Source organism: Bos javanicus, chromosome 2 (genome assembly GCF_032452875.1).
Source record: "Bos javanicus breed banteng chromosome 2, ARS-OSU_banteng_1.0, whole genome shotgun sequence".
In the NCBI taxonomy this organism is placed as follows: domain Eukaryota; kingdom Metazoa; phylum Chordata; class Mammalia; order Artiodactyla; family Bovidae; genus Bos; species Bos javanicus.
This window is the reverse complement of record NC_083869.1, coordinates 99371005-99388045: the sequence shown is the minus strand read 5'-3', so window position 1 is coordinate 99388045 and position 17041 is coordinate 99371005. Positions and strand designations below refer to the sequence as shown.

Genomic DNA, 17041 nt, shown 5'->3' with positions numbered 1-17041 from the left:
GAGATAATTTATGTTATAAAGCAAATTTATAGCATTTTACAAATAGTATTAATGGTTAATTCAGTCTTATTTGCAGTGTCAAGAATATGGAGGTAAGTTTGGTATCCAGGAATAGACAGTAACAATGCTATATATGTGTTTATGTTTGTGAGTTTGTATATGTAATTTAGTGCGACTATGAGAACTAGATTATGTAGAGCAGCATGTTTGAATCTAAAGTAAAACATGATCCTATTTAATATATGATATTATTTATATATTAGAAATGACACAAAACACTTGTTAGAAAATACAAATAAGACAAAGTAAGCATATACAGATTGAAAGGATATGTATTAAAAACATTATTGTGGATATTTATGAGAAGGCAATGGCACCCCACTCCAGTACACTTGCCTGGGAAGTCCCATGGATGGAGGAGCCTGGTGGGCTGCAGTCCATGGGGTCACTAAGAGTCGGACACGACTGAGCGACGTCACTTTCAATTTCCACTTTCATGCATTGGAGAAGGAAATGGCAACCCACTCCAGTGTTCTTGCCTGGAGAATCCCAGGGACTGGGGAGCCTGGTGGGCTGCCGTCTATGGGGTCGCACAGAGCTGGACACAACTGAAGCGACTTAGCAGCAGCAGCAGCATGATGAATAAGAAATGGAATTGAGATAGAGGATAGAGGGAAACAATAACAATAGTGTGCATGAATTATAGAGTTTGGTTAGCTTAAAATTCTGAATACTTGAGATCATAAAGGAAAAACAGTCACACACATTGCCTTAGGTTGGCTCCTAGAAAACAGTCTCTGAGAAAAGTTTTCATGTAGCGAGTTTGCATAAGTATTCTCAAGAACAACATCTATCAGACAGTGAAAAATCAACATGAGGTAGAAGGAAAAGCTCAACTATGATAAAACTGCAACAAAGGAATAATTTGATCCCATAATGTGTTCGGGAACTAGAATAGCACTTCATAGTTGTCAAGAGGAGGTATGGCCTTTGTAACTCAACATCAGCAAATTACTGGTTATGGTCTGCCTCCCATGAGAGGGTGAAACCCCTGGCAGAGCAGCATCCGTGTAGTTGCGTTGTGGGGTCACTGCCCCAAAACAAAGGCAGCTGAGGTGAAAACCATCAGCAGTCAACATTCCCGGAGGCTGAGGTTCTGAGAACTTGGGCATGAAGAGGTTTCTGGGTGCCACACCATAGCATCTACTACATGCATGTTTGTGTACACACACACACACACACATGCACAAACATATTATTGGACCAAATTTGATAACTGTATTTCAAATAGCAACAAATAATGTTTTCATCACACACTATTAAAATGACAGAAATTCAGTTGTCCTCAATATTTCAAAATCATCTTAAGAACTGCAACCTGATCAAGTCTTGTGAAGATCATAGGTGCAGTTGGAAAACATGAAAATTAAACTTGAGTATCAATGCCAAGCCAGTCTGGGGCAACCATGTGAATCTGCTTTTCTTCCTTTGAGCAGAATAATAGGAAGAACATTCAGGGGCACATAGAATGAAAAACAGAAGTTGCCATACCCAACAGTGCTGAGTAGCCAGTAGGTATTTTAACCGGCTGCCTTTTCTTTCCGTTATAGTGGTATTGTATCTTTCACAAAATGGATGGATTTGAGATTATTTATTTAACACATGGTATTTTAGGATATTGAATGTTCTAGATGTTTTACAAATATTAAGGTGTTGGATCTTCAAGACAATCCTCAGGGTAGATACTATTATTATCCCCATTTAGTGAAAAAAGAAAATGAAACACAAATAAATTGACTAAGGTCACACAAATAGTCAGTAGCCAGGGTTTAAACATTGGGTTGCACTAAACTGGTTTTTACTAAATTGTATTCATGGTTCTCACTAAACATTTGAAGTGAAACAGCTACTCTTCCTCTTTCTTTACTGTTCTCTGTGTCTATTATTGGCCACCATTTAATATTTTAGATGGATGTATTTTATAGTCCCATCTATCATGGAATAAAAATTTAAAGCTAGAAGACACCTCAGAGATCATTTAGGCCAATTTGTCACTTTTATAGAAGAGGTGAATTGAGTATCTGTGGCCATAAACCTTGTGAGCAGCCTGTCTGGGACTTCTTTCTTGCAACACTCAGTTCTGTGTTCTTTCTACTGTACCGTGAACCAGCTTTGGCTGGTTGAAAAAGACTTAGTTGATTCAGTTACAGAGCCACCTTAGTTTCACTCCATGCGCTATGTGGATAAAGTTAGCACTTCATCCAGAAAGGTATTTTTCTTCCCTTGAACATGCTCATATCCTTTGCCCTAACAGTAGAGAGCATTAGAGTTAGATTTTTCTTTTTTCGCTCAGGGATAGAATTGCTTTGAGAAGAAAGGGTGGAAAAGAGGAGCAGTTCTCATTTGAAGATAGCTTTCTTGAAGCTCCCTGTTATTAAGAAAGCTTCAGGTTATTAGAATGAAATCAGAAAAAAAATGTACTCTTGCTAACTCCAGAGATTAATGCCTGTGAGAACTGACTACAGCTTAAAAATTTTAGCTCCATGCATGTGTTTGATGAAATTGTCGCCTGGCCTATATGTGGGAAGCAAATATTTATTGTCAGAAATAGTCTGGTTTCTCTTGACTTCCGTTAGCTTCCTGCAGCTGGGAAGAATACATTTTAACTTTGGATTAAAGCATAATAATGATGCATTTTTTCTAGCCAGCTGTGAGTCAGACATCATAAGATTAAAAAGGTCATTGCCAATACTTTATCAACGCCAATACTTTTAAATTGTCAGTCCCTGATTTTTTTCCAATAGAGTAGTTTATATGAGTCAGTTCTAACCTGAGATTAAAACTTTAAATTCAATTATAATAAGATTATCCTTGGATTTTGTATTAAAGTGCATTCCTGAAAGTCAAGAGTAAAATTTAACTTTCCCCAGTGAGCTTGTGTTTATTGACACATATTTTAAGAGGTAGGAGCAAAATAGAAAGTCTTTGAAAACACATTACAGCATTCAGAGCACATATGAAAATGGTGAAGTTCTGAATGGTTTGAGTGATAGTAAATTCTGAGTAGTTTGAGTAAAATCAGAAGTGCAGCACTTGGATCAAGGAGTAGAAAAAAAAATGCCCCTAAAAGGTACGTGCTAAGTCGCTTCAGTTATGTCTGACTCCATGGACTGTAGCCTGCCAGGCAGTTCTGTCCATGAGGATTCTCCAGGCAAGAATACTGGAATGGGTTGCCATTTCCTTCTTCAGGGCATCTTCCCAGGGATTGAACCAGTGTCTCTTATGTCTCTTGCATTGGCAGGTAGGTTATTTATCACTAGAGCCACCTGGGAAGCCCATGCTTAAAATACCTCTACCCAAAATATCCCTAAGTGCTGAGTGATAAAAGGCAAATACTTGGGTACAGAAAATATACTATTTTATTCACTCAAGGAAAACATCCTGCAGCATTGAAAAGTTTTTGACCTATTCTGTTTATAACTTTTATCTTCACTAAATTCCTGAATCTATGATATATTTATGGAAAGCACCAGATCTTTTATTAGATTCCCTAATGTTTCCTTCTCCTTATATGACAGCACCCTCAGGTGAACTGTTATTAAAATAATATTTTGGACAGTAATTATTCTGAAATTTTTAGCCACACATTATTCATGATGGGAAGTTATGGGTATATATATCAGCATTTGCAAACATTTATTGAACACCCACTGTGATACATTAGTTGAAGCTCACAGATTTTCTAAAATGGGCAATTCGAGTGAATGAGGGTAAATGATTCTTATGCACTGGAACTGTTGATAACTCTCAGTGGAACGACATAGTTTGTTCTATACTTACTACGTATACTACTACTACTACTTAAGTACTTTACATGCTATTTGATATTGCAACAACCTTTGTGATAGGTGCTATTGTGGCTGTTTTAGAGAGGAAGAAGGTGAGAGATAGAGAGGTTAATCAACTCATTAGAGTCACATAGCTAGAATATGGCAGCGCTCTGGATTCTAGCCAAGCAATCAACTCCAGAATTTATGCTAAAAGCCACTCCACCATCCTACATACCCTGTGACCATAACAAGAATTAAGTTTCCAATTTACACAATTTAACTTCTTGCTAAATTATAAGAAATTCTATAATTTAGCAGAGTTTTAAATATAAAAGCAAACATGTCAGTCACCTTCATTATGCACTGAAATTCACAGAAACATTTGATGATATATTTTTTCTGCAGAAGTACTAGGATCTTTTAAAACTATATGACATCACTATGTACATTAATTTCTGTATGCCTACTCTACCCAGTGATCCATTAAGAGAGGAGGTGGGCTTAAATGTGCAAACTTTGAGTCCCACACCAAGGGACCAAACCCCAGTTGTACCACTCATTAGATACATGACTTGGAGCAAGTAACTTGACCTCTCTTATCAGGGTTTTCTCATATTTAGAATAGGGTATAAGTAGTATGTCTCATGTTGTTTAGGTGCTCAGTTGTGTCCAACTCTTTTGCAATGCCATAGACTGTAGTCCACCAGGCTCCTCTGTTCAGGGGCTCTCCCAGGCAAGAATACTGGAGTGGATAGCTGTTTTTCTTCTTCAGGTGATCTTCCCAACCCAGGGATCAAACCTTCATCTCCTGCCTGTGTCTCCTGCACTGCAGGCAGATTCTTTACCGCTGAGCCACTAGAGAAGTTAACCGACCAATGTAGACATGTTTAATTTAATGCCTGCCATGTTCTAAGAACTCAGTCAATATTAGCTGAGGCTGTTGTCAGTGTTAGTATTCCTATTATATAGTCCACCTGAGCTGGCAGGGCAAGGACATGGGAGTTTCTACAGGGCAGAGTAAGAGGTTCCTTTTCAACCAAAGCAATTCAGTTCAGTTCAGTCACTCAGTCGTGTCCGACTCTTTGCGATCCCATGGATGAAGCACACCAGGCCTCCCTGTCCATCACCAACTCCCGGAGTTTACTCAAACTCATTTCCATTGAGTCGATGATGCCATCCAACCATCTCATCCTCTGTCGTCCCCTTCTCCTCCCACCTTCAATCTTTCCCAGCATCAGGGTCTTTTCCAATGAGTCAGCTCTTCGCATCAGGTGGCCAAAGTATCGGAGTTTCAGTTTCAACATCTGTCCTTCCAATGAATATTCGGGACTGATTTCCTTTAGAATGGACTGGTTGGATGTCCTTGCAGTCCAAAGCAATATCCCTCTATTATCTTCAAACTTCAAGAGACTTCGGTTTATTTTTGTTACTGATATTTCTAATAACTGTCTGCCCACTTAATTGCATCATGCTCTGGTTTAAGGAGTGATTTTATTTTGAAGGAATCTAGAAAAGAATGTGATTCTAATGAGATCTGGTAAGAAAATCTTGTTCCAATGACTGTGATGTGAAGAAACCTATTGTGAAAAATCCACAGATTTCAACACTCTTATTCAGAACCTGAAATTAGAACTAAGGTGGCAGTCATGATTAATAAGTTGAAAGTGTTCATTTGTATGATGATCTTCCATAGTTACAAAGCAACAATTCAAACATATTTTGATGATTTGATAATGAGACAGATGCTTCTGTTTTTATCTCTTATAATCATGGTCAGATAGCTAAGAGAAAAAGTAGAGATTACCATCTGGTTTCCTGAATTTAGTTCTCATTATTTTGAAGAAAATAAAATTTTTTTTTTTTACAGACAAATTGTATTGAGGTTCAGGATAGTCTGTCACCTGCTGAGGCTTTATGTATAGGATTTCAAAGATCTTTTGGAATTTTGGGGCTTTGCTTATACACTCAATGTGTCATTAAAATCTTAAGTTTCTTGTTGAATATTAGTTCCCTACTGGTAGAATATATATTTCTTACATATATTTACATTAGGATAATATCTAGTTAAAGGAATCATTATCCACCTAAATTACAAAAGTACAGGCTTATTCTCAATTTACTCTCTTCATCATTGTACAGTTATTTACCAAGGATGGTTATTTTATCAGTGTACCCTGAAATTGTTCTCTCCCTAGTTCCTTCTGGCCTAGTTTATTTGAAGAGTCAGACATTCATGCATATAGGAGCTGGTGACTATCATAAACAAATAAAGACTGAATTCTTGAAAATAATAGTGAGTAGTAGGATCCTAGCAAACTGGGGATCAAATGCCCTTAAAGAGCATAGCCAGTAACCAAGTAAAGAAGATCTATGAAACTCATTCAGTGTCGGCATACAAAAATGGGATAGGTCATGGATGGTCAGTTTACAACCTTTATTTTGCACTCTCCTCACTTTTCTCCTGTAATGTGGCAGTGACTCCTGACTTTAGCTATAGTTATATGTAATCCAGCCTCTATACTGGCACCAGGTGGTATTTTTTAGGCTCCAGTGATAATTGTGTCACTCTCCTCTTAAAAAAAAAAAAGAGGTCATCACCACATCGAATGCTGCATAAAATGCAAAGGTCAAATTCTCTACCATGATTTATAAAGGGTCCTTCTTGGATCTAGCCTCTTACTCTATTTTCAGTCTCATCACCCACCATATGCATAATACTTCAGAAATACAAAGTTATGTAACTTTGTCCAAGCATGCCATGCTATTGATTCTCCTGTGCTTGTTCTTACTGCAATTTTCCCCCTACCTTGTCCAACTGGTGGACAACCATCCTTAAAGCTTTACTTAGGCCATAGTACCTCTCTGAAGCCTCCCTGCTCATGCACACTTGCTAGACTATACAACAGATGGTCCTCAAAATACAGCTCTCCTTAGGTGCCTTCCACACGTCACCGATCTGGTCAAGTTTTACTCCATATCTGGCCACTTTATTAATTAGCTTCTATCCTCTAATGCACAAACCTTCTCTGACTCTCTTTTGTCTTTCTGGTGTCTCGAAGAGTACTTGGCATATAGTATGTGTTCTGTCATTGTGTGTGGATCTGAATATCAACTTCTTTCTAACATGCTTTCCATATTCTGTTATGAAGATGATAAGAAAAAGAATGATGAATGTTTTTGTGAACACTTCGTACAGGGACAAAATTATCAAACAGACTTTATCTCCAAGGCAATGACTGTTTTTATTAATCCTTTAAAGCATGCAGGGGTTTTATGTTCTCATGTTCACTTTATTCTAGAAATCTCCAAGTTGGCATGATCAAGGAGAAGGCACTGTTTAGGAAAGAGGACAAAGCTCCCATAAATCCCAGTTGTGGATTGATTTCAGAAAACGCTAATACATATGATGTCACCCAACTGCTGACTGATTGGACCATATCAGGCAGTATCTGCCTGGTTGTGTTTAATGGGCATTTATATAGTGCTCGGCTCATGATGCTGCTTGAAGCAATATTCTCTTTCCACTACACCGAGTACACGGAGTATACGGTTCATAATTTTTTGACCTCTCTGATTTATATGTCTGTTTACCACAGCTTTTGTTTGATATCAGAAACCATTAATCCTTCAAAATCCCGCAGTTGTAATGTTAACTGCCAGCAGCATTGATTTGCAATTGGCATGAGAGTATGCTTCAACCATTTTATAACACTTCTGATTTGTTCTTACCACTGAAATCCTCCAATATAGAATTTTCCCTTACTCTTCAACAAAAATATGCTCACTCAAACAAAAGATGAGCACTCTAATATAGACCTTTGAGTGCATTTCCTTAGTTTTACTTCAACCTTTCAGTTAGACTAGTGTTTCATGACTCTTGGTTTCCCTATTGATGAAATACAATGAATAACTATTGTTTCTGGATTATTTTTTACTTGTCTGTAATCTAATATACATGATATGTATACATATAACACATATGCATGCATGTGTATGGGCTTCCATGGTGGCTCAGTGGTAAAGAACATGTCTGCCAATGCAGACAATGTGGGTTCAAGATGATTGAGTCAGGAAGATCCCTGAAGAAGGAAATGGCAACCTGCTCCAGTATTCTTGCCTGGGAAATCCCATGGACAGTGGAGCCTGGCAAGCTACACTCCATGGGGTCTCAAAACACTCAGACATGACTTAACAATTAAACAACAACCAAGAGTACATGTGTATATGTACATATACATATGTGTGTGTGTATATTGGGGGAAGATCCAGTTATATCTCTTGTTGGCAATCAGCAATACACTTTATTTTTAATTACATATATGTTTTATGAAGAAAATATATTAAAGGCTAATTTGAAGGTCTTTATAAATGATGTACTTTCACTTGTGAATTCTCACAGTGACTACTAATGTCATCAAAACCAATTTTTAAATTAGAGGCTTTTAATGCCCCTAGGGTATATTTCATTTTTTGCATAATTAATAAGAATAAGGGCTTCCCAATTGGCACTAGTGGTAAAGAACCTGCCTGCCAATGCAGGAGACACAAGAGATGTGGGTTTGATGCCTGGGTCAGGAAGATTCCCCTGGAAGAGGGTATGGCAACTGATTCCAGTATTCTTGCCTAGAAAATCTAATGGACAGAGGAGCCTGGTAGGTTACAGTCCATAGGGTCATAGAGATTTGGACATGACTGAAGCGACTTAGCACGTACGCAATAAGAATAATATAATTCTCAGCCTTGATAGAATCTATAATGATGATTTTGCCTCCATTAAAACTTTATATGAAATACTTTTGAAAAGTATGGATAGCTGAATTTGTTTTGAGTGGGTGTATGGGGAAAGATGACATGAAACAAGATATTGAGAAGAAAACAAAAATATGTGGGTCAGTCCAAATACATTTTCAGTTCAGTTCAGTTCAATTCAGTCGCTCAGTCGTATCCGACACTTTGCGACCCCATGAATCACAGCATGCCAGGCCTCCCTGTCCATCACCAACTCCCAGAGTTCACTCAAACTCACATCCATCGAGTCGGTGATGCCATCCAGCCATCTCATCCTCTGTCATCCCCTTCTCCTCCTGCCCCCAATCCCTCCCAGCATCAGAGTCTTTTCCAATGAGTCAACTCTTCACATGAGGTGGCCAAAGTATTGGAGTTTCAGCTTCAGCATCAGTCCTTCCAATGAACACCCAGGACTGATCTCCTTTAGGATGGACTGGTTGGATCTCTTTGCAGTCCAAGGGACTCTCAAGAGTCTTCTCCAACACCACAGTTCAAAAGCATCAATTCTTCAGTGCTCAGCTTTCTTTACAGTCCAACTGTCACATCCATACATGACCACTGGAAAAACAATAGCCTTGACTAGACGGACCTTTGTTGGCAAAGTAATGTCTCTGCCTTTGAATATGCTATCTAGGTTGGTCATAACTTTCCTTCCAAGGAGTAAGCATCTTTTAATTTCATGGCTGTAGTCACCATCTGCAGTTATTTTGGAGCCCAAAAAAATAAAGTCTGACACTGTTTCCACTGTTTCCCCATCTATTTGCCATGAAATGATGGGACCAGATGCCATGATCTTCATTTTCTGAATGTTGAGCTTTAAGCCAGCTTTTTCACTCTCCACTTTCACTTTCATCAAGAGGCTTTTTAGTTCCTCTTCACTTTCTGCCATAAGGATGGTGTCATCTGCATATGTGAGGTTATTGATATTTCTCCTGGCAATCTTGATTCCAGCTTGTGCTTCTTCCAGCCCAGAGTTTCTCATGATGTACTCTGCATATAAGTTAAATAGGCAGGGTGACAATATACAGCCTTGACATACTCCTTTCCTAATTTGGAACCAGTCTGTTGTTCCATGTCCAGTTCCAACTGTTGCTTCCTGACCTGCATATAGGTTTCTCAAGAGGCAGGTCAGGTGGTCTGGTATTCCCATCTCTTTCCATTAGCCAGTCTATTAGGACACGTTCATTCTCACTAATGAAAGTGTTTGCAAAAGAATATAAAGTACCTGGGGGGAAAAAATGATCTAACAATTAGCTCATATGCAGGTAATCCATTCTGCTTTTATAAGGCTTTTGGGAATAAAAGCCAAAAGCTATTTGTGGTTTGCTTTTTAACATCTGCCTCTTCCCTAATTTTGGAAATATTATCAAATTTTTACATTACTTAGAGAAATCAAGCACTTATACCTGAAAGCTAGGAAACTCCTTTTTTTTTGACAATGGAAAACCCTAGGCATTAACTCAGAGAAGGCAATGGCACCCCACTTCAGTACTTTTGCCTGGAAAATCCCATGGACGGAGGAGCCTGGTGGGCTGCAGTCCATGGGGTTGCGAGGAGTCGGACACGACTGAGCGACTTCCCTTTCACTTTTCACTTTCATGTATCGGAGGAGGAAATGGCAACCCACTCCAGTGTTCTTGCCTGGAGAATCCCAGGGACGGAGGAGCCTGGTGGGCTGCCGTCTATGGGGTCACACAGAGTTGGGCACGACTGAAGTGACTTAGCAAGCAAGCAAGCAAGGCATTAACTGCTTCTTTGGGAAATTTGGTGTTTTTCAGGGAATGATGTACCTGGAAGAAAGACGGCTTGTTCATCGGGACTTGGCAGCCCGTAATGTCTTAGTGAAATCTCCAAACCATGTGAAAATCACGGATTTTGGACTAGCCAGACTCTTGGAAGGAGATGAAAAAGAGTATAATGCTGATGGAGGAAAGGTGAATATCTTTTTGAGAGCAATATTACTTGAAAATATAGTGTAATATCCTTTTGTCTCCTTATATGTTATAGAAAGAAGCCAACAAACCTGAGGTTTAAGAGATTATAAAATCTTAGTTCTACTATTTGCCTTCTGTCCTACCCACAGTAATATATATATATATATATTTTTTTTTTTTATATATGTATATACACATATACATACACACACATACATACACAACTATATATACATATAGTTGTATACATGTACATATACATACATACACATATATATTAATCGAATATTTAAAATAGATATATAGCATGTATTACCAACTTCCATTTCTCAAAAGTAGCTAAAATAGGATGAGTGTCTGGATCCAAGTGGTCTTTATGTCAGTTCTAATGGGGAGTGGGTAGCTCCCAAGAAACTCTAAAGATTACATTTTAATCCAGGGCCATATAAATTGTTTCATTGATCCTACTAATTTAAGACTATCACAAAGAGATCAGAGAAGTACTTCTCTCTCACAGACTAGAGAGAAGTCTTGCTACTACCAAGAATCATAAATATTGGAAAGTTGAACATTCTATTTAACTTCTAATCCTCCTGTAGCAAAAGCAACAGATTGCTCTTATCTGGCTCTGTTTTTTTGTTTGTTTGTTTTCATTGTAGCATATGATGTACCAGTTTATTTATTGGATTGACCAAAAAGTTCGTTTTGTTTTAAGTAAAAATTAAAGACACATTTTTCATTTTCACTAAGACTTTTACTGAACAAAGTATTCACTAATCAGGACTTCCCTGGTGGCTCAGTGGTAAAGAATCAGCCTGCAATACAGGAGACTCAGGTTTGATCTCTGGGTTGGGAAGATCCCTTGGAGAAGGAAATGGTAACCCACTTCAGTATTCTTACATGTGAAATTCCATGGACAGAGGAGCCTGGCGAGCTATAGTCCATGAGGTCCCAAGAGTCAGACATGACTTAGCAACTAAACAACAACAATAACAAAAATTCACTAAGCGAAAGAACTTTTTGGTCAACCCAGTATTCTCTGACTCCCTCCACTAGAATGTCAGCCATTCTACCCCAAGGAATAGTGCCACTGCCTCTTCTAACTTTTCTGACTCTCCACCCACAAGCCCTGCCTGACAGCTGTCTTTCTGCCTCTCTCATTCACCATATGGGGTCTCAATCCATGCCTTAGTTCCAGTTCTTATCTTTCTTCATTAACCCACAGTTTAGCTTGTTATTCTTTGCCAACTATTGAGGATACCTCCTCTTCATGTGGGGGATCCTCTAGCTTGGCCTGGATAAGCTTACATCAGAAGAGACCAAATAAAATAAGCAAATGCAGCCTTAACCTATAAGTGCATGCTAACAAAAACAAGTAATTAATGTGTCAGGTAAATATGTTTATTATTTGCCTTTACTCATCATGGGTCACCCAGATGCATATTATAATTATTTTACAATGACAGGCCTCCAAATGCTAAACATTGATTTTTATACTAAAAGCTTATAAATAAAACTATATATATTCAAATCTTATCACAAACACAAAGCAAAACACAACATGTATATTTTTAAAATCTTCAGTTTTGTAGCTTTCTCTGGCTTTTCCTTGATTTTATTAGCCTATTTTGCCTATTTACTACAAACTGCAACCATTTGAGACCACAGCTTTGAAATTCACTACAAGACTGCACAGAAGTAGAAGTCTATAAATCACATGACTTCACTTGTCTTGAGAACATACAGCTGTAAGATTTGTCTAAAGCAAGATTCATTAGAGCTTTAAATGCCTAGTAACCATTAAGTCTTTATCAAGCCACCTGTGATTTAAACTTACTTCTTTAACAGTGTCTGTAGTCCATAAAGTCGGTTAACTCCTTGCCCATAGGGAAATTACTTTCAATGTGTCTTCTGTTCCCTTTCACTGAATACCATGATTCTGTCACTGAATTACCTTGGTGTCACCTTGGTGAGCAGCCAACCTCATGATTTCAAAGGCCTATTTAGTTTTAAGCTTTCAACTGCAAGGTAGAAGTGTTTATCTTTATTCCATAGAATCTAATTATATTCCCAGCTCTATAACACTGCCCTTCGTAGTTGAAACTTGTTCTGCTGACCCATCAGCAGCAGGGTATGTGAGCTGAGTCGCTTTTCTTACAGTGATGATGGATTTGTACTGATCCTCTCATATTCTTTTATATAATTCCTATTTTGAAAATGGTACGTATTTTCAATACTGGCTACCCAAGTCGAGGGAGATCATTTGTGGCTGGGGAACAAAGCAAGGCTAACTTTGGAATTCGTTATTTTAGGTGTTTTAGTGACCAAATTATCTGAGAGGAGAGGGAGAGAACAGGTGTAGAAAGAGTTCATTTTATCAGTGGCCTGAAATTTGAGGGTGGAAAGGGTTCCTGAAAATGTAGGGAATCTTATTTGGGGGAAAACAATACAGTATGACCACATTATTAAAAATATATGTATTAGATGTTTTAGAATTGATATTGTGTGTCATAATATTAACTAGTAACTTAATCACTGAATAGTAAGAAGCTTAGAAAGTGATACTTACTATTTCCCTTTTTACTGTTTATGAAGGTTTTAAAAATAAATATTTTTAATTAATTCTTTTTAAGATTAAATTTCATTTCCTCCCTGTTTTGAAAAATAACACATTTCTATTTTTCTATGCATACAAGAGAGGTGAATCCAGAGACTCATATTGAGGAAATATAGAAATGACTTTTTATATGACTTACACTTCTTATTTTTCTGTAGATGCCAATTAAATGGATGGCTCTGGAGTGTATACATTATAGGAAATTCACCCATCAGAGTGACGTTTGGAGCTATGGTAAATAATTCTTCTTTGTGTTATAAGGCTTTTAAAGCAAAAATAAACATTTTAGGTTTCTTGGTTCTCATATTAATGTCTTAGTTGAGTTGTCTATCATAACCTTTGCTTTGGTAGCAACTTGTCTAATCATTTTGATGAACAAAACAAAACAAAAAGCAGCAGTTTTAGATTAGGGACATTTTCATAGACTCCTATGGCCTTCATTTTCAACAGATCTTTGAAAACATAATTTCAAATGTTTTTTATAAATGTTTTTCAAATGTTTTAATAAATGTTTTTTAAAAAGCATTTTCTTACTGAAATCTAGTTATATAGTAAGAAAATAGAGATTATTGTTACAACAAATACCAATTATTGAAAGCAGTAGGATGAGAGCAATAAATGTTAGGGGAGAGATAGATAAGAGAGATGATTTATAATTATACCTTTAATTGTAATTTATGAACTACTTTTGGAGTAAACAGATACATTAGAAAATTAATAAATGAATGGGAACAGTGATTTTAAATTTTAGAACATTTATTTATTTCCATCTAACAGTTTTTGAGATGAGCTTCTTAGTGCCTGTCTGGCTATTTACAAACTTAAGTCCACTAATACTAAGTATTAGTAAGAATAAATCAACACCTTTTCTAAGTTTACATAAACTGTATAAAACTAGCACTTCTAACAATAAAAAGCTCAGTGCTTCTTTAAATGAAAATGTGTCGGTGAGTCTTGAAAGCATGAAGCGATTTATTTAACTCAAATTTAAGCTTAGCTTTTATTTTTTGAAAGAAGATTAAACAACCTGTATTTTTAATCTAAAAACAGTATAAATTATCTTTAAAATATAAGATATTTCTATGGGGTAGTTTTTCTTTCCACACCTGTAAACTGTATGAGGTGTTACAATTTTCATGAAGACTCATGTAGTCTCCTCAGCTTAGAAGCAGAGTGTTGTGTGTTTGAGATTAGGCAAGTACAGGGGAACCCTTGACAAAACTTAATTAAGCTGAAAGGACTAAATTAAAAACATATATATCATTACATATAAATCATATACACTTAAATATGAGATAGAAATATACATGAGATACATTAACATGTACATATGCATTTATATACTATATGGTATAGATCAGCATATATATTACATGATAAAGTAGATTTACATATAAGATAGATTTATATAATATCAAATAGATTTTTTTCTTTTCTTTCCCTTTTTTGTTCCTACTTATGTTTCCCTGAACTAAATGTGACAATCTACAAATTTTAAATGATTTCTAGAATAAATAAATACATATATACATTAAAGAAAATATTGGCAGGGCAATCACATTTTTTAATAATAAAATGTATCTTTTGAAGAAAATCCTGTTTTAAGGTCATACTATTATTCTTCATGTTGAGTTGCAATATCTCAGAATCTGATGGATGGACAGATAGGTGGATGGATAGATAGATAAAGGGAACTCCGTTTTGAAACATAGCCGAGGTCATCAATCCATATCTATAAGGCATTTTAGGATTTTTATTATATATCATAGTTGGTTGCAAAAGTCATAAAAGGCTAAGAAAGATTCATAGTCTTATTTACAGTGAATCTACATGGAACATTGCCCCTGGCTGCATCTTTACTTTTATAAAAATAAATATGCATTGAATATGTTTTCTATCTTCAAATGATAAAACTGTAAGTTTTGAAGATGTTTCTGATTTAATTTTCTTGAGATTGCTCTTCTACATGGAGCCATCTCTGTTTAACCATATCTTGTCATCAACTCTGCAAAGATATAATTGGAATATTATTGGTAGAAGTGGGGGTTTTGATTTTTCTACTTCAACTTTTATATTGATGTGTTTCTGTTTATTGCATTTTCTGTTATTTTTATTTGTAGTTGCCTTGTATCTTACTCATAGAAGTCCTGATAGAGATGTGAAAGTACCTATTCTTTTATAATTACAAATATAAGTTAATAAAATGTTATCATTAAATACATATTCTATAAATATGACACTATGAATAGCCAGTAATCTACTTCTTACTTTGTTTCAGCCTTCGTCATGAACACTGACTTTTAGTCATCAGTTCTATGAATCATTCTTCAGTATGCAAAATCAAGTAGTGTTTTATAAGGCTGAAAGTTAAATTGCATAACTAATTTACATGTTTATACTATATTTAAGATCCATAAGATGTAAATATTAACCAAAAAATCAGATAATCTCTAATGATATTATTATGATGAATAATTTGAAGTTTACATATATTTTTATATTTTAAGCTTTGCATGTTTATTAGTCAATGATAACTGTTATAAACTAAAAATGACTTCAGCGTGAATAAATAATTCATTACAAATGGCAATGGGAAAAAAAACCATCATTAATGAATTTTATATTGAAAGATATTTGTATATGCATCAGTTAAAATCCACTTATTAATACTATTGTATTAGCAGGTACAATTTCTGAATAACCTTTACCCCTAAGAAAACTATAACTATTAAATTAGCTAATTATTAGATTATACAGAGGCGCTCTGTGTATGTTACTGTTCGTATCAGTATCATTATTCTTATATTATATTATATTATATTATTCTACTTGCAAGCTAGTATTTAGAGTATTTGCTTTCACCAAGGAAAGAATGTTCTAGTGATTCAAGATACTGTTATTATCTAAGAAATAGACTATTACTGATTTCTTTCAATTTGGAGATGATCACTTTACATGCATTTTGTTTTGCATATGGATCATTCTTCAGTCAGTCTCTCATATGTGCTAAAGAAATGAATCTGTTTTATTCTACTTGTTTTCTTCACATTAGTTAAAAAGAAAGGCACAATTATTTATTGTAACCGAAACATTCTAAACCCTAGCTTGACCTTTAGGACTTCTAATAGCAAAAATGTTAATCTCAAAATTAATCAATAGCAGATTTTACCTAATCATATTTGTTTGGTATCAGTACACATGTATATAGTAAATAAACTGTTTTACAGACTCTAATGTGATAAAACTTAAACTGGGTCAACAAACATTAGTATAATTAGACTATTTCTAATTACCCTCTGAAAAGCATTCTTTTGCCACAGACATGTTGCTGGTTTGCTCATAGTATATTGCTGATGTGCTTATGTGAGAATTGATCTCTAATTTAGGAGTCACTATATGGGAACTGATGACCTTTGGAGGAAAACCTTATGATGGAATTCCAACCAGAGAAATTCCTGATTTATTAGAGAAAGGAGAACGTTTGCCTCAGCCTCCCATCTGCACTATTGACGTTTACATGGTCATGGTCAAATGTAAGATTGCTAATCAATCTTCACAATTTTTTCTGTGTATTGAAAAATATAAAATTCTAAAGATCATTGTGAAAGAATATAAACACCTATGTTTGTTGCAATTTTTTTAATGTGAAGAAGTATCATGCTTTCATACTATGAAGTCAACATTATATGATTCTTATGCTTCTTATTTATTTCACTTTGATTCTTATCACTTCTATACAATCAACTTGTTTCTCTCAAAGGGATGTAATTAATCACAATAATGTTAATAATCTTTAAAGGAAAAAAAGCAGACTAAAGAAATGATCTACACATAAAGAAAAAGAAGCTTGAAGCTAATCATTTAAAAAGATG

The 17041-nt window shown here is 35.8% G+C and overlaps 1 protein-coding gene across 6 annotated transcripts in view; it reads left to right on the top strand.

Annotated features, from left to right (window-relative positions):
* The window catches only part of ERBB4 (erb-b2 receptor tyrosine kinase 4), a 1283620-nt gene that overhangs the window by 1219533 nt on the left and 47046 nt on the right, over positions 1 to 17041 (top strand). For all 6 annotated transcript variants that reach the window (XM_061383869.1, XM_061383859.1, XM_061383854.1 and 3 more), the window contains 3 exons: positions 10397 to 10552; positions 13328 to 13403; positions 16556 to 16702. In XM_061383869.1, coding sequence (XP_061239853.1) covers positions 10397 to 10552; positions 13328 to 13403; positions 16556 to 16702 — 379 coding nt within the window. The remainder of the gene's footprint in view (positions 1 to 10396; positions 10553 to 13327; positions 13404 to 16555; positions 16703 to 17041) is intronic.